This window comes from Myotis nattereri (assembly GCF_964212035.1).
Source record: "Myotis nattereri genome assembly, chromosome: 9".
Lineage (NCBI taxonomy): Eukaryota > Metazoa > Chordata > Mammalia > Chiroptera > Vespertilionidae > Myotis > Myotis nattereri.
Window position 1 is genome coordinate 21679877 of NC_138084.1, and position 26325 is coordinate 21706201.

A 26325-nucleotide genomic window follows, 5' to 3' on the forward strand; every position below is an offset into this window, starting at 1 on the left:
GCAAGTGTAACACATCTGCTTCTTTGATTGAACATAAAACATGAAGAAAAGTAAACCTTAAGCAATGGGTTACCTCATATCTAATTTAAGAGTAAATTTTTACTTCTCCCCCAACCCAAATCATATCAAACAAGTCTTTGATGACATACTCAACATGAACTACACAGAGAATTCCAAGAATGACATTCTGCCTCCGATAGCCCCTAGTGGTAATTAATTAGCAGCAGTGCACTAGCTAAACTACTTCTCTGGATGCAGAGAAGACAGGGTTTTGTGCAATTAAAGACTTAAGACACTGATGGCAAACTGAAGTTATCCCTGCTGAACAAGGGTGGTGATGTACATCTACAAATCCTACAGGGCTGCTCTCCTTCAGCAACTCGGAGCTCTGCTCTGTGGCCATCAAGGCCATCAGGTACTAATTAGACAGTGTGTTCTGTCAACGCTTTCATGCTCTTCCTTTATTAATTGATCATTCTGCCACATTAATGATACTACTACACTGGCTTCGAATCCCAAGTGCTTTATCCCTGAGATAGAAAAGAAAGAAGACATGAAAAAGAGAATGTCCCACATTTAATTTACCTACATCATATTGGAATTAACACTAAGTTATTTGAATCAACTCTAATAATTGTTTTTCTTTTATTTGCAAAAATGCCCCTGTGGACCAAAAATATATACATATATTCCTTAAAGTGTAACTGCTGTCGAATTAACTTTATAAGCTATAGAAAAATACAATGGGAATGAAATTTAAACTAAAAGTGTTGGCATTTTCATATATACACTAGAGGCCCGATGCACAAAATTCATGCAAGGGGCTCGGCGCCTGCCGTGACAGCAAGCTGCCTTGGCTCCCGCAGCCACGGTGGCCACCTCTGTCACGACGGCCATCTTCTGCCTCGGCCCTCACAGCCCTGGCTTTTGTCGGAAGGTCGTCCAGAGGACATCCGGTCTAATTAGCATATTATGCTTTTATTATATAGGATGTTCAAAAATTAATGGTGGGAGATTAAATGCTTAAGGCTGGAGAAGTGGTGGCTATTATTTTAATTCTAACTACCTAATGATGAGGGCAACTCACCTAAAATGACACTCAATAAACCAGAGAAGTGACCTTATACTGACAGGAACTGAGTGAAATATAAAACATTTAATAATTGCAGTTACAATCAATGAACTTAGTATACAATTTTTGAGATAAAGGCCTAAGTAAGCTTCTTCCGATGCTGAGAAAACACATATCCTCTCTGATAATATTTGGTTTTCCTTATTGCCAATCACTGTTTTTATGAAGCAGCCATTAAAAAGTTGGTGAGGAGGTGCTGTTAAGATGGTGCAACAGTGATTCTCTAATGAACCAACATAACTTAGGGAGACGAGGGAGAGATCCACACTGGCTGACATGGCCGTATTTTGTTGTTGTTTTGTTTCACTTTCTGTAAGATGCCTACTAGCTTAAACAAGATCATGTTACACAAAGTTAGATGTGCCAGGTAAAAGACTACAACTGTGTCCTTTACATGTTGACACCACATTAAGATTATGAAAGCTGGAAAAAAAAATTACAAAGGTAAAGTCAAGTACAACACACTACTGCCACCTAATGATTAGGAAAATATTGCTTAAAGTAAAAGTCAACAACTCATGTATCATCCTATATACAACAGCTAACAGCAGAAACACGATTTTAAAAATGTTTGAACAATTTTAAGGTTTTTCTGATTCAAATAGAGAAAAAATAACCCATGTGCGAAAGTGTGTTTATCCACTCAAAAAGGCTTATTAACTATCTTACTATAAGTCATACTGTGCTAACCAATGAGCACCCAATGATGATGGGAACAGGATCCCTGCCCTGATGGAGAAGATCAGACATATAAACAATTAATTATAATACAATGTAAAGAATGAGCTGATAAAAAAGATAACATCATGAAAAAATTAACTTAGAATAAATTAAGAAAGGTTTTTAAATAAAGATGACATTTGACTGGGTTTTGAAGGATGAAGAGGAGTCAACCCCTGGAGGAATTGTGAAAGGGTGGAGGGGAAAGGCATTCGAGACCGTGAGAAATGCCAAATATAAGACAGGAAAGTACTAAGATGGATATTAGAGTTATGAATAGCAGAACTGCAAGCTTTACTTGGAATGAGTAAAAGAACAGTTGGGTAGGAAAAGTAATAAAAGGTGCAGCTGAAAAGTAAGACTGGGTTCAGAATGGAAAGAAACTAGTATGCTAAGAAACATGGACGTTTCCCTACTTAAAACTCCACATTACTTGCATGATAGAGATATAACCATATTTTTCTCTCAAAAACAAACCAACAAAAAAATGTAACCTGGTGGTAGGATGGGAAGTATAGGGAGGAGAGGTAGGAAACGGGCAACAAGGAAAATTACTGTACTACTGCAGCACTCCTGAGGAACTTGCTAGGGATGCTGAGGATCAAAGGCAGGAGATATCAGACAGGGGAAAGGTGCGAAGCTGGGGACAGGAATTTAGGAGTCCCCTGTGAAGCAGATAAAACTACAGGAATATACAGGAAGCAGTCCTCAACTTTTTTGAGTTATGAGCAACTCCAAGATTATGATAAAAAGCTGGAAAAAGGGAGATGCACACACAATTTTGCAAACAATTAAGAGACCTCCCAAAGCACTAGGGCCTCAGAGTAGGAGTCTCTGATTTGGTGACACTTGAAGAAAGACAAAGATAAAACTCTGAAGGACAGTACTATTTATATCCGATAGAGGAAAAGATGCTAGGAAAGATAATAGAGCAGTGAGCAGTAAGATAATCAGGAAACAGAATCTGCAGAAGCCCAAGAAGGAAAGAGTTTCAAGGCACAAGGAAGATCTATGACAACAGCAAATGTCACATTAAAACCACTGACGGTGGCAAGTAGGGGCCACTGCCACTGTACTAGGCACTAGATAGAAGAATGGCAGTGGGGAAAGAGTGGGCTGAGAAGCAAATGGATGGTAGTTAAGCCATGTTTGGCAAGGAAGGAGAGAGGAGTAACAGCCATAGTAACCAAGGCCCAAAGGAGGATACGTAATTTTGAAAGGCATTTTACTGCGTGAGGGGGTAAGCTAATGGAAAGGAAAATTCTAGAGAGAAGAGAGAACTGGCGCAGCACTGACCATGAAATAGGTAAAATTCAGTTTTTATTCTGGCTTGGTTGTGACTAATTATGTGACCCTAGAAAAGTTATTCCACTGTAAAAAAATGTCCTCACTTGAAGAATAGAAAGAATGCTTGCTAAACTGTAAGCCACTCAAGGAAGTAAGGCCCTTTATCCATCATTTTACCACTAACTACATCTACAGCACCTAGCACAATGCCAGCACAGACAAGACAGTACATATTTAGTTAACGAATACATTATCTGTCTATAAAGCTCAATGTTTTGTAAAAATCAAAGGACATAATGTGAGTAAGCATATTTTGATACAATTTAATTTTTTAATGGGGTATGGCAGGAGAGGCAGGCCTGAATAAAATATTTTTAAAAAATTCTTGAAAGTATTGTTGACAAGACAGTAAAGAATTCTGGACCAAAAGTAAAGGAAAAACATAACCAAGGACAAAGGATGAAAGGCACTTTTGCTCCAGGGGTATTTTGCCTATCCTAGAAAGTACACTGGAAATGAACGTATGTTTTGGTAACCACATTTGGCTTAAGGTGGTTACGCACATCAGAGAGGGGCTGACTAGAGGAAGAAGGAACAGGATATTGGAATAGACACAAAAGCTGAAACTGAGTCTGACGCCTAGCCGTGCAGAGACCGTTCTGTTACATCAGGGTGAGAAGCTAAACCCCCTGTGGGAAGGATATGTTCCCACACTTCCTGGCCTTTGGCCTTTATAGCAACCCGGGGAAGACGTGGGGCAGATTTCTCTTCCACAAACTACATGCAAAATTTGCTCTTCCATTCCTGAAATCCAGTAATAGCACTAATTTCCCAATATAACACTAATAAGCGTAAATGAACACTTACAGAGGAGGATGAGTTTTCATAAGTATCAATGTCCAAAGACAATGTGAAAATGCCATTAAACCAAAACTACTCTTGAAAATCATTAATTTTTTTCATTCAGTATAGTATTTGGAGTTTCATGAATACAACTCTGTACAGCAATATGCCTGTATAAATGTATAGCATATACAGCTATGAATACTTAATACATCTAAAATATAAGCTTACAATTTTTAATGTTTTTGGCTTAACACGACACTGGCTAAATGCTTTACAGTCATTATTTCATTTAATCTTTATGAAAAAAATAAAGAATAAAAAATCTTTATCTGTGTTTTTGCAGAGGTATAGAGAGGTTAAGTCACTCCTGCTAGATCACACAGATCATAAATGACACAAGTGAGACCCAAAACCAGGGCAAAGTGATACAAAGTCAGGACTCGTAATCACTATGCTACACACAGGCTTCCCTACAACACCACGTTTTAGAATTTATTTGATGTGTATTCAATAGCACTTATTACACTAGATACTAGATTTAAACATCTGTGTCTTCCTCCTAACAATAATCTCTTATCCACAGTATCCAGAATAGTGTCTAGAAATGTAATAGGTACTAACCCTAACAGATATAGAGTGAAAGGATGAATAAATAACTGAAGACAAATTCAGATTGCTTTGATCCTCATAAATAGTTCTAAATCCATACATTTAATGAATTTAAAAAGTGTAATTCTTAAACAAAATGTCTTGGATTACCTTCAGGGATTGTAAGAATTTTATTTTGTATTTTTAAATGTTTTCAGATAGCTAAAAAGTAATGGCTAGTTTAAGTTGCTTCAGGAAAAAAGACACCTCTTTTCTGAGCTAGCTCATACCACACACTGCACAAAGGATAATACACAACTTATAGACAATATTTCAAAAAGCCTAATATCATGAGAAGGGGTTTTATTTTTTCCTACTGAGGGTAAGAATATATTTGACCCTTACTTAGTAGAAAACTGGGCACACCTGCATTAACTGTATTTGTGATATAGAAGATAATTCAAGAATACATATATGTAATATAAAGTATTCCAATTAAGAATAAATTAATTGGAATGTAAAGAAAAAATAAGTCAAAACACAAATAACGTGTTAGTAACAAGTAAAATGTAATAAATGAGCAAAAATCTATGATTTACTTGAAGGCAAATTTTAAAGTTGTTTCATATTTCAGACGGCACAGTTTTAAAATACCTTGCAAGATGATAGTTACTATTTTTAAATCATGTAAAGCAGGGGTCCTCAAACTACGGCCTGCGGGCCACATGCAAATACAAATATTGTATTTGTTCCCGTTTTGTTTTTTTACTTCAAAATAAGATATGTGCAGTGTGCATAGGAATTTGTTCATAGTTTTTTTTTAAACTATAGTCCGGCCCTCCAACGGTCTGAGGGACAGTGAACTGGCCCCCTGTTTAAAAAGTTTGAGGACCCCTGATGTAAAGCCAGGCAATTCACTTATACCCAAAATGTGCTAACTATACATTATACATAACATTTTTGTTAACAGCATCCTAATAAAGTAGTAATATGCAAATTGACCGTCACTCCAACACACAAGATGGCCGCCCTCATGTGGACATAAGATGGCCGGCAGGGGAGGGCAGTGAGGGGTGACCAGGCTGGCAGGGGAGGGCAGTGAGGGGTGACCAGGCCAGCAGGGGAGGGCAGTTGAGGGGTGACCAGGCTGGCAAGGGAGGGCAATTAGGGGTGACCAGGCTGGCAGGGGAGGGCAGTTAGGGGTAAACAGGCCTTCAGGGGAGGACAGTTAGGGGTGACCAGGCCAGCAGGGGAGGACAGTTAGAAGCAACCAGGCCAGCAGGGGAAGGTAATCGGGCTGGCAGGGGAGCAGTTAGGCATTGATCAGGCTGGCAGGGGAGTGGTTAGGGGGTGATCAGGCTGGCAGACAGAGCAGTTAGGGGCAATCAGGCATGCAGGCAGGTGAGCGGTTGGGAGCCAGCAGTGCTGAGTACCAGATGGAGAGGGTGCAGGCTGGGCTGAGGGACACCTCCCCAAATAAAAAAAGTGGAACAATGCTCTAGTGAATTCCAAAACTTTAACAAAAGTGTAATATTAATTCCTTTGGGAAACACTGGGTAAAATGTCTTTCTGTTTTTGTTTTGTTATATTTTGGCATACTGTAAATAATGCACACCAAATCATAAGAAAATTCTAAATGTAAATGTATCTTTAAAATTTTCACTTTTCCCCTTTCAATTATTGTTTAGCATTATTATTTTACACAAATTTTCTTATCATTTGTTTAATCTTTTTAAATAGAATTTATGTCTTCAAATATATATCAATATATAAAATGCCTTATAGTAGACATATAAATGTTCACATACAATTTTGTTCACCTGTTTACCATCTAATATTTTTGCATTGTTTTAAATGCTTTATAAGAATAATTTATTTAAATCCTTAAAATGACCCTCTGAGATAGATATCCTATATAATGAAAGGCTAATGTGCAAATAGACCAAATGGTAGAACAACCAAACAACTGAATAACTGAACAACCGGTCGCTATGATGTGCACTGACCACCAGGGGGCACACGGGTAATATGGTGGGCATCGGCTGCAGTGGGATGGTGGAGGTGAGCAGGGGCACCAGACCAAGGCGGGGCGCACCAGTCACTATTATTGGGTCGAGCCTCTGGTGGTTACTGAAAATTCTTTGCTCCCGTGCATCCCACCTGTGCTCACACCTGCTGCCGGCGCTGGCCCCGCTCGCACCCACTACTGGCACCCAGCACCAGCCCCAATAGCTTGGCACCGTCAGTGGTGTAAGTGGTGGCTGCCAGCCCCAATTGCCCCTGAGGGCTTCTCCACATCCCCCTGCTCCTGAGGGGCGATCAGGGCAACAGCTACCACTCACACCCACTGATGGTGCTGGCCCTGCTCGCACCCACTGCTGGTGCTGGCCCCAATCACTCTGCACCATCAGTGGGGCTACCAACAGACAGGGGACTGGGGCCATGGCAGGAGGGACTGGGTGGGAGCTCGAAGGATGGGCCGAGACCCGCCCCTGCGCCCACCGCAGCCTTGTGACCCACAGTTCCTTCCAAGGTACATGAATTCGTGCACTGGGCCCCTAATTTAGTTACTAAATGCCTACAAAAGAGCTGGCACATAGTAAGCATTCAATAAATATTTGCTATGAATAAACGATGATTCACATTAATTTTGCAGATAAGAAAAAAGGCCTGAAGTTATAGAGCTGGCTCAGAATCACAGAACTAATACATGGAAGAACCAGAAATCAAACCCGGGAAACTATCTCCAGAACACACATTTTTAACCCTTCACTATTCTGCACCTTTAACATAAATTCTACCTATCCTCTAAAGAGGTAAAATCTATTAATGCTGCATGAATGCAGTGGGGAAGGAAAAAAAAAAACATTGATAAGGCAACTCCTCTTTTTTATTTACCCAGTTTTCAAAATATATAGAGAGTGTATCATAATTTCTTGTCACTAACCAATGTATTACTTAATTTCTGAGCCTCAATTTCCTCATCTATATGTTAGAGATAATAATCATATCTCAACTCACAGGATTAAATGAGTAAATACACATAGAGTGATTAAAGCAGTGCCTGATACACAGTGCTATGTGTTAGCTGAAATTATGACTTCCATGTTCACTTAAAATGTCTTAATCCTACCACTTTTACAATAGAAACTAGTTTATAATAGTGTCTCCATGAAATACCTAAGTAATTTATTGTTAAACTAGAGGCCCAGTGCACAAAATTCATGCACGAGTAGGGTCCCTAGCAGCTGCCAGCTGCTGGCTGGGGCCTCCCTTCCCCTGGCCACCTGCTGCCCTGCCCCCTGGTTGAGAGGACAATTTGCATATTAAGCTTTTATTATATAGGATATCTTGCATCCTATATAACACCTGGATGATAGCTAAACAGTTTACCACACCAACAAAAATTATACTGTTTATTACAAGTTATAACCTTCTGATTTTTACTTACAACACTCCCAGATTTTTTCACAAAAGTCTCCATGCCTACATTTCTTTATAATCAAGGTCACTTCATTTTGTAAAGTAGTCAAAAGACCTGTTCAAGGAATTATTCGTCACTCCCTTCTCTTCCCATGTGATAATTCTCCTCCAACTTTATATAGCACAGATATCCTTTCTACTTTCTTTTTCAAGATTCTAAAATATCCTATATAATAAAACCCTAATATGTAAATCCACTGAACGGCGGAACGACCGGTCTCTATGACGCGCACTGCCCCGAGAGGGAGGCAACCGGCGGATGAGACCGGGGTAGGTGACCGGGGGATGGAGGCAGCCAGAAGGCAGCACCAGGCCACCAGCCAAGGCAGGTGCCAGTGGGGCCCCCAATCACCCTGCCTGCTGGTCATCCCACAGACTGGCTCTGAACGCCGGCCAGGCCTAGGCACCCTACCCTATATATTGGGAACAGTCTCTTAGATTTAAAAATAAAACCTGGCAAGGCTACTCTAACACTGTAAAAACAGGATCATGCAGTTATGACATGCATGAACTCTGGCTTGCACATGTTGTGGTCAGCCCTGATTCCGACACTTATAAGTGTGTGATAAAGCCAATTACTTAACTTCTCTCTGCTTCAGTTTTTCCACCCACAAGATGGGGAAAATGGTACTACTGCCTCAGAAGGATCACATTATGTACTACTTTTTATAATCAGGGCAAAAAAAATGTAGCTGCCCATACAACAGCAAGATGCCTTTTACCTGTATGAAAAGTATGGTCACTGGTGCATGCAGCGTCCCGGATTGCAAGAGGGCCGCCAGTTTAGGCCTGACATCCCCTGAGGGATCCCAGATTGCGAGAGAACATAGGCCAGGCTGAGGAATCCCCCTGCCTGTGCACAAATTTCATGCACCGGGCCTCTAGTCTATGTATATAAAGCCTAAGTGACTGTTATGACCAGACCACTGGCTGGTAGCTATGACGCGCAATGACCCAGACCTTGCTGCTGGGAACCTGACAGCCCTGAATCTGGTTCACCCGCACCCCAGATCCAGACAGGAGGGAGGAGGGAACCTGACTCCTCATGAAATTGGCCATGCCTTAGCTTGCTGCTGGGGCCCTGACAGCCCCAAATCTGGTTCACCCACACCCCAGGCCCAGATAGGAGGGAAGAGGGAGCCCGATTCCTAATGAAATCGGCTGTTGGTTAGATTGCTGCTGGGGCCAACCTCCCACGGTTCCTCCCCTCAGCAAGCGGCCTCCCCCCACCTCCCCAGATCGGTCCCAATCGCCGGCCAGGCCGAGGGATCTCACCTGTGCACTAATTTGTGCACCGGACCTCTAGTATTATAGAACTAGCTTAATCCTAATATATATATATATCTCCACTTATAATTAAAACAAAACCTCTGAATGGCCATATAAGTATTAAGTGTCATTTTATACCTCAAGATACATGAATTTTCTTTAAGATTATGGAACTTATAGTAACAACAGCATATAATTTTCCAACACAATAATTCTTTTCCAGTTGAAAGGTATCCTGTAATATTATCAGCACCAATGGGAAAAGACCCCCAATTTTCAATTTGACAAAGTTTTTGGAGGCAAACTTTATTCTCAGTAAATAGTAATTTTTATATGCATAACTACAAAAATATGGGAATAATATAACTAATCATTATTGATGTTAAACCATTTCAAAGCAATGGATTATTCTTCAACTTAGTAGAAAACTAAAATAATACTTTAGAAATTGATTCATAAGGAGAAAAGAGCAATGTACTTTTATTAATAAGTAAAGTCCCTATTAATAAAATGCTGCTAGGAAATGTTGAGTCATTATCATTATTATTTGTTTACAGTAAATTATTAGGCAACACACAATGGTATGTGAAATACTAGTATGTCTTTGAGGCTAATTCTGCACTATATATATATATATATATATATATATATATATATTTTTTTTTTTTAAGCAATTCTAAAATATCTCAGTCAATAAATTTTTCTTTTCAGAATTGGGACCTTGAATAAGAACTACATTTACAAAAAGTAAAATAAGGAAACAGTATTTACTAAATCAACATGTATTGTAAACTTAGCAGCCTATAATTTAGCAATATTTTACCCCAACAACTAATTATGTAGGTGTTAAATTCAAAGTCTTTTGAACTTGGAAAAGTACACAAAATAAATATGCCTTTTTATAAAATTAGATACAGGATGGTATTTGTCAAATGTAATTTTATTTTCCAACTGTTTTTGAGACATTGTTGAAAGTCAGAGAAAATATGGTAATTCAAATTGGAAAGCAAGAATATAAACTAAAAGTCCATTTTTGAAAAAAAAATCTAATAAGCAAAATAAATAGCATGATTTTCCCCTTATAATTTTCTGCTTCATAACTCTTTTTGAAACTCTAAACTCATACAAAAGAGAATATTAAGAAAACAAGTTTCACTCCTTAAGCCATATATAATCTAGATTCTTTCAAAATTAAAAGAGAGTAGTAATTATGTCTGACCTTCTGAAATACTTCATCAATTGTATGTGAATTAGGTGTCTCATGGAAATCCAGAACACCAAATATTATGCCTTTAAACAACTGACATAATGGGAGAGACTTTAGAGGCAAAGGATATGTGGTCAAGCCCAGATTTTACCCCTTACTAATTGTGTGGTGTAGCCAAACCACTTAACTGTAACTAAGCCTTGGCTCTCTCAACTGAGAACATGGGGTAATAACATTACCTGCCTTTTTGAGGACTGCTGAGAGGACAAACTAGGCAAGATGTGGAAGCATTTGTAAATTGTAAAGAAAAAATTATGAAGTATAGTACACATGCTACTAATTATATACTTACTAATGCATACTTCCTCACCTTTTTAAACAGAATATGCTGAATGTAATTTAACCCATAGCCGTAATTATGAATATAAATTATTGTGCTAAGCTGTAATACAGGGACCAAAGACAGTGCAACCCAGGCAAAAAGAGGCTAAAATGTCAGGTGGATTGTTGTGGTGGCTCTTTATAACTCTGGTTGCCTTCTGTACAATTAGTTATTAGCCAAGACTCCTTGCTGCTATAATATGCATAGCTGCGTTTTGGGATTCTTGGCAGAATAACGCTTGTTAAAATTCTCTCTCCTATAATTTGTTGTTCTACTACTCCCTCTCTCACCTTCTCTAACAGGTAACTCTGTCTTCTTTATTAGAGAGAAAAAATGAAGCCACCAAATGAGAGCTCATCAACTTCCTGCCATGTAAATGTCAAATGAACCAGCTCTTGCACCCATCCTTTCTTCCTTCTCTCCAGTAAAAACAGAGAGGTCCCTCCTTTCTCAGGCACACCCCCTTTTGCCTTCTGTCAATTATTCTCTCTCTCCTAACATTTCAATCCGGAGGTTTCTCTTGGCTATTTCTCATGAAACTTAAACATGCTCCAGTCTCTCTTTATCTTTTAAAAGGAAAAGCAGAAAAAACTTTTTACCACAATCCAGCTACCTTCATTCTCCTTACTTGCCAGCTATACCTCTCCTGTCCTAGAAAAATAAACCTAAATGTACTTCTACTGGGGGAGGGTATCCACCAGGAAGGGAAACATGGCAGGGATGGGGGCAGCAGGGGTTACAACTAAGATAATTTTGAATCACTCAGTAAGAGTTCATCAGGTGAGGTAGGGGAAGGGGCACAGTGCAACAGGCAGAGACAGAAGCAAATGCAAAGGCCTATGGCCAAGAAAGGGTATCTGGCCCCTAAAGGGAAATAAGAATAGTTCAGGGCTTCTACTAAATAGCAAGTTCATATGCACATTTATCCCTGGTCTCTCCCAAAACTCTACTAAAATAATTGCAAAATAATAATAATTTTTAAAAATATATTTTTATTGATTTCAGAGAGGAAGGAAGAAGGAGAGAGAGAAACATCCATGATGAGAGATAATCATGGATCGGCTGCCTCCTGCAAGTCCCCCACTAGGGATAGAGCCCACAACCCAGTCATGTGTCCTTGACCGGAATCGAACCTGGGACCCTTTGGTCCCCAGGCTGATGCTCTACCCACTGAGCCAAACCGGCTAGGGCTAGAATAATAATTTTTAAAGGCAAAGGTATAAATGTGTAAGAACAAATTCAACAGGAGAGAAGAGAAAAAGTAGGTAAGAGACACCAAAAGTGGATCAATAAATGGTAACCAATTCAATCTACTTGAGAAAACTGAAACCTAAGCCTGAAGCAAGAGACAAGAGATGAGCTCATTCATGCAGAGGCCAGAGAAGCTAAAAAAGACAGGGGCATTAAGTACGTTTGAACGTTGGGTTGAGGGACATGACTAAATCAGCAGGAAGACTGGTTCAGACTTTAGAAGAAATAATTAGACCTCCAGCTCTCCTCCTCATCATAAAGCCAGACATCTACTCTCTCCTGCCATAGCAGAAAATCAGAAGTTTACTGTGTGAAGAGATAGACCAGAGAAGGTTCTGGATTCAGGAGCATCAGGTTGAGGGGTAGGATGCAATTTTGCACTGACAATCAAAGGAAAAAGTTGACATAGGGAGTGGTACGAATCCAAGTTCCCATCTTCCCAGGCAGACCATTTGAGAATTCCTCTCTGGGATATTGATTCAGATGCTGCACATGTGAGGTCATCCAACAAAATGATTTACCCTACCTAATGAAAACCCCTAGCTGTGCACAGGAACCTCCAAATAAGTTTGTAACACTTAATACTTTTTTTTTTAAAATATATTTTATTGATTTTTTACAGAGAGGAAGGGAGAGAGACAGAGAGTTAGAAACATCAATGAGAGAGAAACATCGATCAGCTGCCTCCTGCACATCCCCACTGGGGATGTGCCCGCAGCCCAGGTACATGCCCTTGACCGGAATCGAACCCGGGACCCTTCAGTCCGCAAGCCGACGCTCTATCCACTGAGCCAAACCGGTTTCAGCTGTAACACTTAATTCTTAAATATGAACAGACAACAAAGGGTCACCAAATATATGAAAAGAGAGTATCTCTACAACCAAAGGAAGGGAAAAAACAAAGAGAACTCAAAAGGAAAATAAGAGTGACTTAGCTTGCCACACAAACTGCCTTGTGAAAGGGGCATGCCCATTCCCATGAATATATTATTTACCTCAGTCTCTACTGTTTATTCACAAACAATTTTTTGGCATTTAATATAAAATAAGATGGGCAAAGAGACAAGAAAATGTGATCCATCATAATGAAAGAATATAGAATTTGACAAAGAGTAGACCCAGATGCTCAAATTATCAGATAGAAACTTGCCGGAAGCCGGTCCATCCTTGCTGCCTGACACAGTCGCTGCAGGGAAGAAACATCTGCACAGCATATGTTTCAAGAGACCTGGGGTATATGGCATACTGTACTTAATATGTTTGCTCCCCTTCTTAGCGCTATGTGTTTTAACCAAGGTCACCTCTCTGAGAAAGGTTGTTTGGGACTAAGGAAGGGAGTCAGTAAAATCCCTTAACTAAGTGCCAGGTGGGTAGTTAATCACTTTAACTACAAACAATCAAGCTTAAGCTACATAATATTTATTTAGGATAATCTCCTTCAGTTACTTCCTTGTAGCTTAATAGAACAATAGAGTAACCTTGGAATGGAGATAAGAAATGCCCTAACCTCTGGAATAGAATGGATAGGATTAAAATCAACAGGTATAAATACAGATGTAACAGGACAATAAAGACTGAACCTGGCTGGAGAACCCAACTATGCTGATCAACTGAAAGCTGCATCCGTGTCATTCCTTCTTCGCCGACTCCGTCCACACCTTTGGGAACCCCTGGACCTGCAGGGGATGGACCCCAACAGGAACTAATATGCTAATTAGACCAGACAGACGAATGACCATCTGGACAAAGCTGGGGAGGCGAGGGCCAAGGCAAGCTGTCACAGCTACGAGGGCTAAGGCAAGCTGCCATGGCTGCAAGGGCCAAACCCCTTGCACAAATTTCATGCATCGGGCCTCTAGTGATAAGTATAATAGAGATCAAGTGAAAATGGTGCACAATTAAACTAAAAACTTGACAAATAGAATACTTGATTCTTTTTTTTTATTTTTTATTGATTTTTTACAGAGAGGAAGGGAGAGGGAGAGTTAGTAACATCTATGAGAGAGAAACATAGATCAGCTGCCTCCTGCACACTCCCCACTGGGTATATGCCTGCAACCAAGGTACATGCCCTTGACTGTAATCGAACCAGGGACCCTTGAGTCCGCAGGCCGATGCTCTATCCGCTGAGCCAAACCATTCAGGGCTAGAATACTTGATTTTTTTTTTAATATATTTTATTGATTTTCTACAGAGAGGAAGGGAGAGAGACAGAGAGTTAGAAACATCGATGAGAGAGAATCATCGATCAGCTGCCTCCTGCACATCTCCCACTGGGGATATGCCCGCAACCCAGGTACATGCCCTTGACTGGAATCGAACCCGGGACCTCCCAGTCCGCAGGCCGATGCTCCATCCACCGAGCCAAACCAGCTTCGGCGTAGAATACTTGATTCTTGAAAAAATACTTGATTCACCCAAAAGATGGTAAGGAAGGCAAAATGGAGGAACAAAGAGCAAATTAGACAAATCTAAAAACTAAAAGATTGCAGATTTAAGCCCAAAGATTGTCAATCCTATATAATAAAAGCCTAATATGATAAGTGTCTGACCATTCAACTGTTTGACCAGTTGCTATGATGCACACTGACCACCAGGGGGCAGACGCTCCAACCATAGGTTAGCTTGCTGCTAAGGTCCAGCTGATTGGGACTGGGCGAGATGGGCCGGACACACCCTGGAGCCCTCCCACGGTCCCTCCTCTAACCCCGATCATGCACCAGTGGGGTCCCTCAGCCTGGCCTACGTCTTCTCACAATTGGGGACCCCTCACGGATGTCAGAAAACCGTTTTTGGCCCGATCCCCATAGGCCAGGCCGAGGGACCCCACCAGTGCATGAATCCGTGCACCGGGCCTCTAATAATTACATAAAATGTAAATGAACTAGGGGGTGGGAGAGATAAGATGGTCAAAGAATACAAACTTCCAATTATAAGATCAATTTGGAGATTTAGTGTACAGTACAGTGATGACAGTTATCAATATTGCATTGTATACCTGAAAGTTGGTAAAAGAGTAAATCTTAAAGGTTCTACACACACACGCATACACACACACACACAGTGCTAACTATGTGAGATGACAAACCTTACTGTGGTTATCATTTCACAAAATAGATGTGTATTAATCATCACATTGTACACCTTAAACTTCCACAATGATATGTGCCAGTTATATCTCAACTAGAGGCCCGATGCATGAAATTCGTATAAGAGTAGGCCTTCCTTCCCCCAGCTGCCAGCACCGGCTTCCCTCTGGCACCCAGGGCCCGGGCTTCCACAGCAGCCCTGGCTTGAACAGCTCGCAACACATGTTTTCCCTCTACCCAATCTGTGTTTTGACCCATTGTAATCGAAGGTCCAATTTGTCACTTGGTTGGTTTCTTCCGTAAGGATGTCCAGTCTAATTAGCATATTATGCTTTTATTATTATAGATAAAGCTGGTGAGGGTGGGGAGGAATGTAAATGGACTAAACTCTCCCAATAAAAAAGCAAGAGATGGACAGATGGGAATTTTTTAACCCTAATTATTCGCTATATACAAGAAAACATACTTTAAACATAAAAGAGACAGACTGAAAGGATGGTAAAAAAGAAATCACAAAACACAGTACATGAAAGCTGGTGTAGCAATATTAATATCAAAGTAGATGCCAAGAAGAGTACTATGAGAAATAGAGAAGGGAATTTTATAATGATCAAAGGTTCAAATTCATGAAGATGACAATCTTTAATATATATGTACCTAATAAAAATAATCCCAAATACATTAAAAATTTTTAATAGAATTAAAGAAAAAAATAATAAAATCTACAATTACAAACTGATAAAACAGATAAAAAAATCTACAATACAGAATATTTGAACAACATATCAACATATCCTAGTAGATATTTACAGAACACTATATTCAATAATGGAGTACACAATTTTTTAAGTGATTAGAAGCATTCACCAAGATAGAGCATATGCTAGGCCATAAAAAAAGATTTAATAAATTCCAAAGGAATGAAAGCATACCAAGCACATTCTCTAACCACAACACCATTAAATTGGAAATCAGTAATAGAAAGATCTGAACGTTTTCCAACATTTTCAAGTTAAATAATGTATTTCTTAGTAACCCACAGGACAAAGAAAACTATTACTGGAGAAATTTTCAAATATTTTGAACTAAATGATAATGAATATACACATCAAAATTTGTGCTTCTGGCTTAGAAAAGAAGACAGGTGTACAATCAATAACAATGAAAGTTTCTTCATTAATAAGCTGGAAAATGAGAAGCAAGTAAGTAGAAGAAAGGATATAATAAAATTAAAAGCAGAAATAATGTGAAGAAAAATAGACAAACAATACCAAAAAATCAACAAAGTAAAAGATGGTTCTTGGCAAAGATTAATAAAAGAGATAAACCTCTACCAAGACTGATCCGGAAAAAAAAATTTTTTTTAAATTGCCAATGTAAAGAATAAAAGGGAAAACATAAATTTATACCTTATAGCAATTTAAGAATAAAAAGATATTATGAACATAATAATAAATTTAACTTCATAATGGAATGGACAAATTCTTGATAACTGCCTAGTAAATTCTATTAAACATTTAAATAAAAAAATAAAGGCTATCTCATACAATCTTTCAGAAATGAAAAAAATGGAATCACTCCCCAATTATTTTATATAACCAGCATATCTGTTATACTATATTTAGACACAGACATCATAAATCTAGACATAAAAATGCTTAACAAAATAACAGCAATTAGGATACTGCAACATATAAAAACTATAATAATTCATGAATGAGTGAGATTTGTTTATCCTAAGAATGCAAAATAGATTTAACACTATGAAAAACCAATGGAACTCACAGATTAGAAGAGGAAATTAATATATGCAAACTTCAATAAATATTTTTTTAAAATCTAACAAAGTTCAATATCCACTCATGAAAATATAATTGCAAAATTAAAAAAAAACAATTAAAAAAAGAAAAGAAAATATAATTGCAAGACACATACAATGTTAAAAAAGTAAAAAGATGAGATCAATTTTAATAATATATTTCCTTATGTGTTCAAATATATTCACATATATTGTTTAAATGTGGAACAGATGATACATCCAAAATATTATCATTTCCATATGTAATCAGCAAAACAATAGATTTATTTTTGTACTAAGTCTTTAAAATCCAACTTGTATTTTATATTTATTTCAGCATATCTGAGTTTGAACTAAGCTACATTTTAAGTGCTCAATAGCCATATATAACTAGTGGCTGCTGGATGCTAATGATGCTTATTACATGACACACTTTTAAGCATTTTACATGGATTATTTCATTATACCTCACAGAGGCACATACAGGAAAAAGTAACTTGTCCAAGTTCTCACAGTTAGTGGTAGAAACAGGGTAACTCAGATCTCCTGCTCCAAATCGCCATTCTATCTCACCACAAACTGACTTTTTTTTTACAATATGATTGAAACTTTCAACTCACCATATATATACATATATATATACATATATATATGTATATGTATATATATATTTATTGATTGATTTCAGAGAGAAAGGGAAAGGGAGAGAGAGAGAAACATCAATGATGAAAGAATCATTGATTGGCTGCCTCCTGCAAGCCCCCTACTGGGGATCCAGCCTGCAACCTGGGCATGTGCCCTTGACCGGAATTGAACCTGGGATCCTTCAGTCCACAGGCAGATGCTCTATCCACTGAGCCAAACCAGCTAAGGTTCAACTCACCATATTAATACCATGATTCCTGCTTGAATATCATATATCCATTTTATGGAAACAAATTTCTGGTCATATAAAAATAACTGATTTCCCCTTCTGCCACCCCCTCCCCAATGATTTAAAATCTGAAAGAACAGACTTACCATTAATATGAGTTTTTGATACTTTTGTTTTAGGTCAGCCATACTTGCAGATGGGTTTGCCCCCAGAATGCTGTACCAATCCTTTTTTGGTATCTGCCCAAATGCCATCATCCACTGAACAAGTGGGCCTTCTCTGATCAGCTGAATAAAAATATCGATGACAATTAAATTCATTACAGTATGCTTGTATGTATGAAATAAGCAAGTACTGCTTTTCTCAGTTCCTTAACATTTAGATATTCAGTTGAGTAAATCATTATTATAATGCAAACCTGATGAAGCATATATTTTTGTTTAAAACACCCTAGGAGCCCTGACTGAGTGGCTCAGTTTGTTAAAAAGCGTTGTCAAATAAGCCAAGGTTGTGGGTTCGATACCTGGTCAAGGTACATACAAGAATCAACCAATGAATGGATGAATAAGTGGAACAACAAACTGATGTACCTCTCTCTCTCTCTCTCCCTCCCTTCCTCTCTCTCTAACATAAACTTAAAAATTTTAAAACACTCCAAGAATTTCATGTATAACAGTACAGACATGTATGGAAAACTTGTTGGATGTTTCATGCTATACGCTTATTAAGTCTTAAATTAAGGAATATACAACAGCATTGAAAACAACTGAATTCGATCATGAACCCGAGTGATGGATGACCCTCTAAGAAGGTATTTCTGCTGGTCTTATGGTAAACGTGGCACACAGTAAGTACTCACTAAACACACTAAAGGGGCTTAAGAAATGTTTACAAAACGATTTTTTTTTTTAAGCAAAGCAAAAGACCAAAGAATTAAGATGAATTTGGGAGCATTCCCTCTTAAATGTCCCAATTCACTTCTTTTCTTCCTAATTATTTTTTAAGAATAATACGAGAATCAGCCCATCACACTGGAGGTAGCGAGCAAGAATCCCCCTGCTACTGGGGGAGCGCGCAGAGCCCCCTGACACCGTCCCCCCCGAGGATACCGTCGGGAGTCTCCAGGCTACAGCAGAGACCCCGCCAGGAGCCCGGACACCAGGCAACCTCTGCCCGCAGCTATGAACTTCAGGAGACAGCGAGGCCTCCTCAAAAATGGGTCCTCGGAATTCAATGAACTCACAGGCGGCTCTATCGTCAGCCACCGGCGAGTACCCTCCCCTGGCTCCCCTCGAAATCAACTTACCAAACTTCATAGAGGCGTCGGAACAGACTCCTCGCTACCGGTCGGCCAAAACTCGGAACCGGCTTCTTTTTCCGCCGGAAGTTATTGCACTTACGTGACCACGTTTCCAGTCGAGGCGTAGTGGCCGAGGCACTACGCGGAAGCGTCGCTCCACCCTCCGGGACGCGGTGGCTATGGTAACCAGTCACTGCTATGGTACCCAGTGGACGCTTCTAAGGAGTTTACTCGCAGCAGTAAGTGCTTGAGCTTTAGGGAAAGGCATCTTTCCCTTCCTTCTAAACTCCCTCTTCTCCCTGATCCGTTACCCTCTCTTCTCTCTCCTGTCCCAGCGAGCCTGCCCCCATCCCTCCGGCTGCCCCCGCCATCCCCAAAGCGTTCTACCCGGCGCTGCTCCCCGTTTTGTGGTTGGTGAATGCACTATGGCAGGGCGGGGGCGGGGGGGGGGGGCAGAATGAGAACTGATTCCTCTCAAGTCCCTATACGTCTCTTAGAATGTTCTCATTCGAACATTAAGAGAAATAAAACCTATGCCGTATAGTTTGTTTTTTCAGATAAAATTTTTTTTTTTTTTTCTGGGAAAGATGTTCAGCCAAATTGTTACTTTTAGATTTTAGCAACCGGCTTAAAAGACACACACACACACACTTCCAAGTCCTTTCACATTTACTCTCTCGCTTCACTTTTACTTTAACCCACTGAGGAAGGTAAGGCAGGTGTTATTTTCTCACTTTGTAGTTGAAGAAACAAACCAAAGATCAAGTCCAAATAGCTAATTGTGAGAGCAGCAGAAGATGGTTTTTAGCAGTCTGTATATTCCCAGGGCAGTCTGTATATTCCCAGGGCAGCAGTCTGTGAAGCTTACAGAAAAAGGAGAATAAACTGCTTGGTTAACTTTTTGGTTAGTTTTTTTCCCCTCTTCCATCTCTCTTTATTTCCGTTATGTTTTTACCTTCTATCTTCTTTGCGCTGCTTACCTTATGTTGACCTTTCTTCCTTGCATTGTGCCCAGAGGCAGAAACTGTATGGCATTTCTTGGCAGCATGATTTAATTTCACTTGGAATGTTAAGATTGTTTTGTTGTTACTGCTTAGATTTGCTTTCCTTCTTTTTTTAAATTATTTTTCTCCTACAAAATCTCAGTTTGAGGAGCAATCAGGATAAACATAAGCACATTCAATAAAATATTTCAATATAGCCAATTATTTAATGATGGTATGAACTATAAAGAATAACTGAATGACACAGTAAGGTAAGAAAAAAATCTCAAGCTATAAGTGTAGATTAGGTTCTCCATAGGAGACACAAAAACATAACACATTCTTTTTTTCATACTAAGTCTTCAAAGCTGGTGTGATTTTAACTGCACAGTGCAGTTGGACTAACCACATTCAAGTGCTCAATAGCCACATCTAACTAGTGACTACTGTATTGAACAGAGCAGGTAGTCAAGAGGATAAAGTCCTAACTCCTTAATCTGGCATTCAGTTACTTTCCCAATATGATCCTTAGTTTTCCAACCTCATCACTATTACCTAATACATAAAACATATAAACAACTAGAGGCCCGATGCACAAAATTCATGCAAGAGTAGGCCTTCCTTCCCCCAACTGCTGGCACCGGCTTCCCTCTGGCACCCAGAGCCCGGGCTTCCCTTGCAGCCCCAGCTTCATCTGGAAGGTCGTCCAGAAGGATGTCCAGTCTAATTAGCATATTATGCTTTTATTATTATAGATATTATAGATTGAATCTTTTCTTACTACTTCATCTATAATTCACGAGGTTCCCCTTACTTATTATAATATCCTAGCTTTTTTCTTCCTCCTATGATTTTTATCCCTTCTTTAAGACCTATCTCTTTTATCAGAACTTTTATGATCTCCCAGTCCTTGGAAATCACTTTCTTCCTCTCAACTCTCATAGCAAGCCCTGTGTGTACTACTCACTTGCATTCATCCTATCCTACAGGGTATTGTTATACATTTCAAATGTATATTCTGATTTTCTAATTGGATTGTAAGATCTCTGAGGGTAGGAACACCTCTCAGAAAAACGAAGCACCAGCTATTTTGCCACATTCTCTAGAGTTTTAGTGATGGGTACCTAGAATAGGTTTATTTCTTACTACCTTATTTTAAGAAAGTAATTTATCCATTTCATGTAAAAATGAATATTTCAGAAATATAAACTGTGTTAGCATTGTGGTTAAGAGCATAAACTCTGGAAACTGACTGCATAGGTTTGAATCCAGACTCCACCTCTTACTGATTATGTGGACAGTTTAAATTAATCTCTGTGCAAAGCAAAATAGGAATAATAATAGTATTTCCCTCATAGATTTGTTGTGGGGATTAAAAAGATAATAGTGCCTGAAAGTCATAAGTACTCAGTAAAAGTTAGCTGTTGTTATTAATAATTAAAATTTTGTTTTGATATTTATAGCAGTATTTTAGGAATTTCCATACAGAGCAAACAAAAGCCACCAGCTATTGAATTAGAAAAATGAAATAAAACCCAAATGTTTGTTGAACTATAGTTTGCAGGATAAATTAAAAGCATGAGCAAAAACTTCATTCCTATGTCACTAGCATAAACATAAGCAAGGTAGAAATACATTAAATGTTTGATTTCATGGTGATTGATCAAGTACTATACCTAAAGGTAGCTATAGCTATAGATGTAGCAGGGGCTTAAGACCCTTGGTTGTAGTGTTAGTAAAAAAGTCACAGTCTTATTTAGTTTGTCATTTTAGTACTTGCCTGTCCATAAACTAATGTGTGGATGACCGCCACCCATTAACACATTTTTAATTTGGGATCATATTAGTAAATTGTGCTTTTAATAGTGGATAACATTTGCAATAACTACAGTATACTTCTGCTAATTTTTTCTTATCCTAGGATTATATTTACCTGGCTCTTTTACTGGTTTCTTTGCCAATTATTTTTTTAAATGAAATTTAATGGGGTGACATTGGTTAATAGGATCATATAGATTTCAGGTGTCGATTTCTATGATGCAAGATTTGTATATTGCACTGTGTATCCACTACCCAAAGTCAAATCATCTTACAGCACCATATATTAGGTCTCCTTCGCCCACACCCACCTTTACCTCCACCCCCTTCCACACTGCTGTTTGTGTCCACAAGTTTCAGTTTTATATCCCACATATGAATGAAATCATATAGCTCTTAGCTTTTTCTGACTGGCTTGTGTCACTTAGCATAATATTCTTAAGGCCCATTCATGTTATCCCAGTGGCAGTGTTTCATTTTTTCTTATGGTTGAGTAGTTATTCCATTGTGTATGTACCACATATTTATCCAACCTTCTATCGCAGGACACTTTGATTGTCTCCATGCCTTTGTCACCATGAACTATGCTGCAATGCGCATAGGGGTGCATATATTGTTTCAAATATACATTTTTTAGTTTTCTGGGCATATATCCAGGAGATGGATTGCTGGGTCATATGGTAACTCTATTCTTAATTTTTTTGAGAGATGGCCAGACTATTTTTCATAGTGGCTGTACCAGTCTACACTCCCACCAGCAGTGAATGAGGATTCCCTTTTCTCCACAACTTCTCCGACACTTGTTATTACTTGTCTTGTTGATAATAGTCATTCTAACAGGTGTGAGGTGGTATCTCATTGTAGTTTTGATTTGCATTTCCCTAATTATTAATAAGGTTGAACATCTTTTCACATATCTGTTGGCCATTTGCATGTCTTCTTGGGAGAGGTGCCTGCTCATGTCCTCTGCCCATTTGTTAATTGGGTTGTTTGTTTATTTAGTCAACTCTTTTTTAATTCCCTTGATCTTATTTGTCTCTGAATTTTTAGGATTTTCATATTAGTGACCTAAGCTATATCTTAGTACCACAGAATATTATGGTTATATTCTAAAATTAAATTATTGCCCCTAGAGCAATTTAGAACCTACTGGGAAGATAGAATTAACTAATGATGAGATAACACACACACACACAATACAATGATATGGTACATACATAGCTTTCATTCACTTATTCATTTAATAAATATTTATTGCGTGTTTACTATGTGTCCCACATTCTGTTACAAAAGACACAAGACAGAGTTGGCTGTAACCCTCTCAAAAGCTTAGAATTTATTAGTGTAGACAATGATTACAGTAAATAAGGAACTGGAATATCTGTGGAAAGTACTATGCCTAAGGAAATAAGAGGGACTATGACAGTTAATAACTTACATGAATAGAATAAAGCAGATTAATTGAATGATTGAAATTCTTGAATCAAAATTAGGCTAGTCCAGGAAGATGTATGGAAGTGTTAAACTTAAATAATGTTTCAAGTGAGTGGAGAGATGAATGGCTAGAATTAGAGAAACTTATTTTTTGGGAGGGGCAGCTTATCATAAATCTTTAGACAGTATTGAGAATCAGCTCTAATGAATAATTATGCCTCATCTTTCAGAAATGTTTTTTTTTTATTTTTGCCTTTTTGCTCCTTGCTGGTTGTCTTCATTTGATCTAGTCTTTCTTTCACCTTTTCAGCAATAATCATCACTGAACATACATTGAGTTTGAGTAAGGCAATGCACGAAATATGAGAGTCAAAGAGGTAAATGCCAGTAGGTTTTGCTGTCACACCTGTTGCTGTGTTTTCCTTTTTTTTCCTTCAGTTTTGTCAATGTTCTTTCAAGCTCGTTTCTGACCTCTTAAAGGTCTTTATCTTACCTGAGAATTTTTTTCTTGTCTTCCTAACTTCTTCATATCTAATGTTTTAATCTTTTCATGAATATGTTTAAAATTCTGTATAAAATGCATTTTTTCTGTTTTTATTTTGTTTGTTTTTTGTTTGTTTTTTAGTAATACCAACTTATTATTTTCCCTATTCAGTTCTTTACCCCTTTTTTCTTTGTTCTTATGACCACTGTGGCTTTTCTGTGAGCTTTTCAAATACCTTGATATTTGAAACTTTGTGATGGTCTCTTTGGACCATGTGGTAAAATGCATTTATATGCTACTTTTTTTTTAAGAAAGTATTCTTCCATTGTAAATGTTTTTTAAACCTGAATAATTTTTAAAAGTTTATATTATTTTTGTCATGTCATTGACTCACAGAAGAAAGGTTAATCTGAATGATCAAAAGGTGTTAATTTGTGGATTAAAATGTGTTAAATAGTTGATATGAAGTCTGTTTACTAAGTCAATTAGGGAGTATAATGAAGATATTTCCAGAGTGTTATGGAACCTTTTGAAGTTAGCTTGGAATTCACTGGTACATATCACGGCACCAGGCTAAGCATGCCATTGTTTTGGTTTAGAAATGTGTGTGCATTCCAATAGATATGAATAGGTATACATATTTAAAAGAAGTTTGACTTTATTACTAAGATTATGTTTTATAGGAAATAAATACATAATTTAATTCATCACTACCAAAATGAAAAACAAAATAACAGTGTTATCTATGTTACTCTCATAATTTTTCTAAAATAAAATGCAATTGGACCATATAGCTAACAAAACATTTCTGGATTATGTTTGTTTATATGCTTATTTGTTTTTAAAACTAGATTATTGTAATTATTATAGATTTTTAAAATACAGTACTAAGTACCTCATATAGAATGGTAGCATTAATAAGACAAGTAAAATTCAGTGTAGATGTTTAAAGAATTTGTCTTCCTCTTTAAAATTATTTTTAGTAATATTATGAAACATTTTAGTGTTGGTTAATATCTGCAAAAATTTCAAAGTAGTTGATCTCATATGCAGAGTTTAAGGTTATGCTTAATTTCAATAGTTGAATATAATATTTGTATAACGATAGCATTATTTAAGATGAATGAAGCATTGCAACTTCAACAGTTCAAATACACAGAGATATGAGGGTATATTTTAAAATGTATTCATCATTTAGCCTCAGGGTTACTATAGCACTATTTTTTACTTCTTGAGTCAGTTTACTAGTAATAAACACATTTAACATTTCAGCTTCTTCTTGCAACCTTTCGATTTAATTATTTAGAGACTGATGAATAACAAATCTTATATGCTAAAAGGTTTTTATTTGTAATGATGGATTAGATGCCAAAATAATGAAACCATACAGCTTAAAAAATATACTGAAGAATAGATCAGCTCTGATGAATTTCCACAAAAATATTATTTTGAAAATATTTAAAGCAATTCATAGTATTACTTTTTAATCTACTGGAGATGCACCATAAGTATAGTCTTTCATAGCTAATTAGCAATTTCTTTAATGAGTTTTTTTTGTATGATAGATAGCTAAAGTAACAGACAAATGACAGATTGTTTGCCTTTAATGATTTCCCTGTTTCAAGCCCATTACAAAGCAATTAGAAATCTGACAGCATTTTCACTCTGCATTACTGATCATCTAAAGTGATGAGGAATGAGAGGTGATGAATATTAATTGTATATTTTCATGTGATTATCATACATTATTACCTTGTCTGATGGGCTGCAGGTGAACCAGGAGCATTAGAGAAAGACAGTAAGATGTATTAATTTGAAAGACTCTATGATTTTTTATTGGTAGTATAAATCCTATTCTGCAATGCTAATCTCTATGAATGTTAATTTTATTTAGTTTCTACCTTCATTTAGGGAAACTTAAATATATTTTCTTATTTCAGTACAAGAAAATGAAAAATAACTCCATGGTACAACATACATATATGTATTTAAGTTTGACTTTTAAAATTCTATTTAGATCTCACATCTTAGGTTATAGTTGGGTAATCCTGCAAAAGAAGAAGTAAGATAAAAGGAGATTTTTCTAGGTCCATTGTAACATTTTTATTTTTTTTATCTTAGTCCACAGTATACCTGTTTCCCAGTTTCTTGCTTTAGGTAGATGAGTCTAAGCCAGTTGTGATCAGGACTCAAGTGCTTTTCTTTTTCTTTTCTTTTTTTTAAAAATATATTTTATTGAGTTTTTCAAGTGCTTTTCTTACTTGGTTCCCAGCCTTGAACTTGAAACTCAATAATAATTTTCAGTACGTGGAGAATTGGCAAACTTACAACATTTGAAAAAATTGAAAATATATTTGGTAAATTAACTTATATTTTGAAA

The 26325-nt window shown here is 37.7% G+C and overlaps 2 protein-coding genes across 2 annotated transcripts in view; one reads left to right on the forward strand and one right to left on the reverse strand.

Moving 5' to 3' along the window:
* The window catches only part of DNAJC24 (DnaJ heat shock protein family (Hsp40) member C24), a 40153-nt gene extending 20835 nt beyond the window's left edge, over positions 1-19318 (reverse strand). The window contains exons 1-2 of the mRNA XM_081099566.1: positions 19233-19318; positions 18073-18213 (exon numbers count right to left, since the gene is read on the reverse strand). Coding sequence (XP_080955692.1) covers positions 18073-18183 — 111 coding nt within the window. The 5' untranslated portion in view covers positions 18184-18213; positions 19233-19318. The remainder of the gene's footprint in view (positions 1-18072; positions 18214-19232) is intronic.
* Positions 19319-19402: 84 nt separating this feature from the next.
* Positions 19403-26325, forward strand: part of DCDC1 (doublecortin domain containing 1) — a gene marked incomplete at its 3' end in the record, with an annotated part of 316122 nt that continues 309199 nt past the window's right edge. The window contains 1 exon segment of the mRNA XM_081100231.1: positions 19403-19465. Coding sequence (XP_080956357.1) covers positions 19406-19465 — 60 coding nt within the window. The 5' untranslated portion in view covers positions 19403-19405.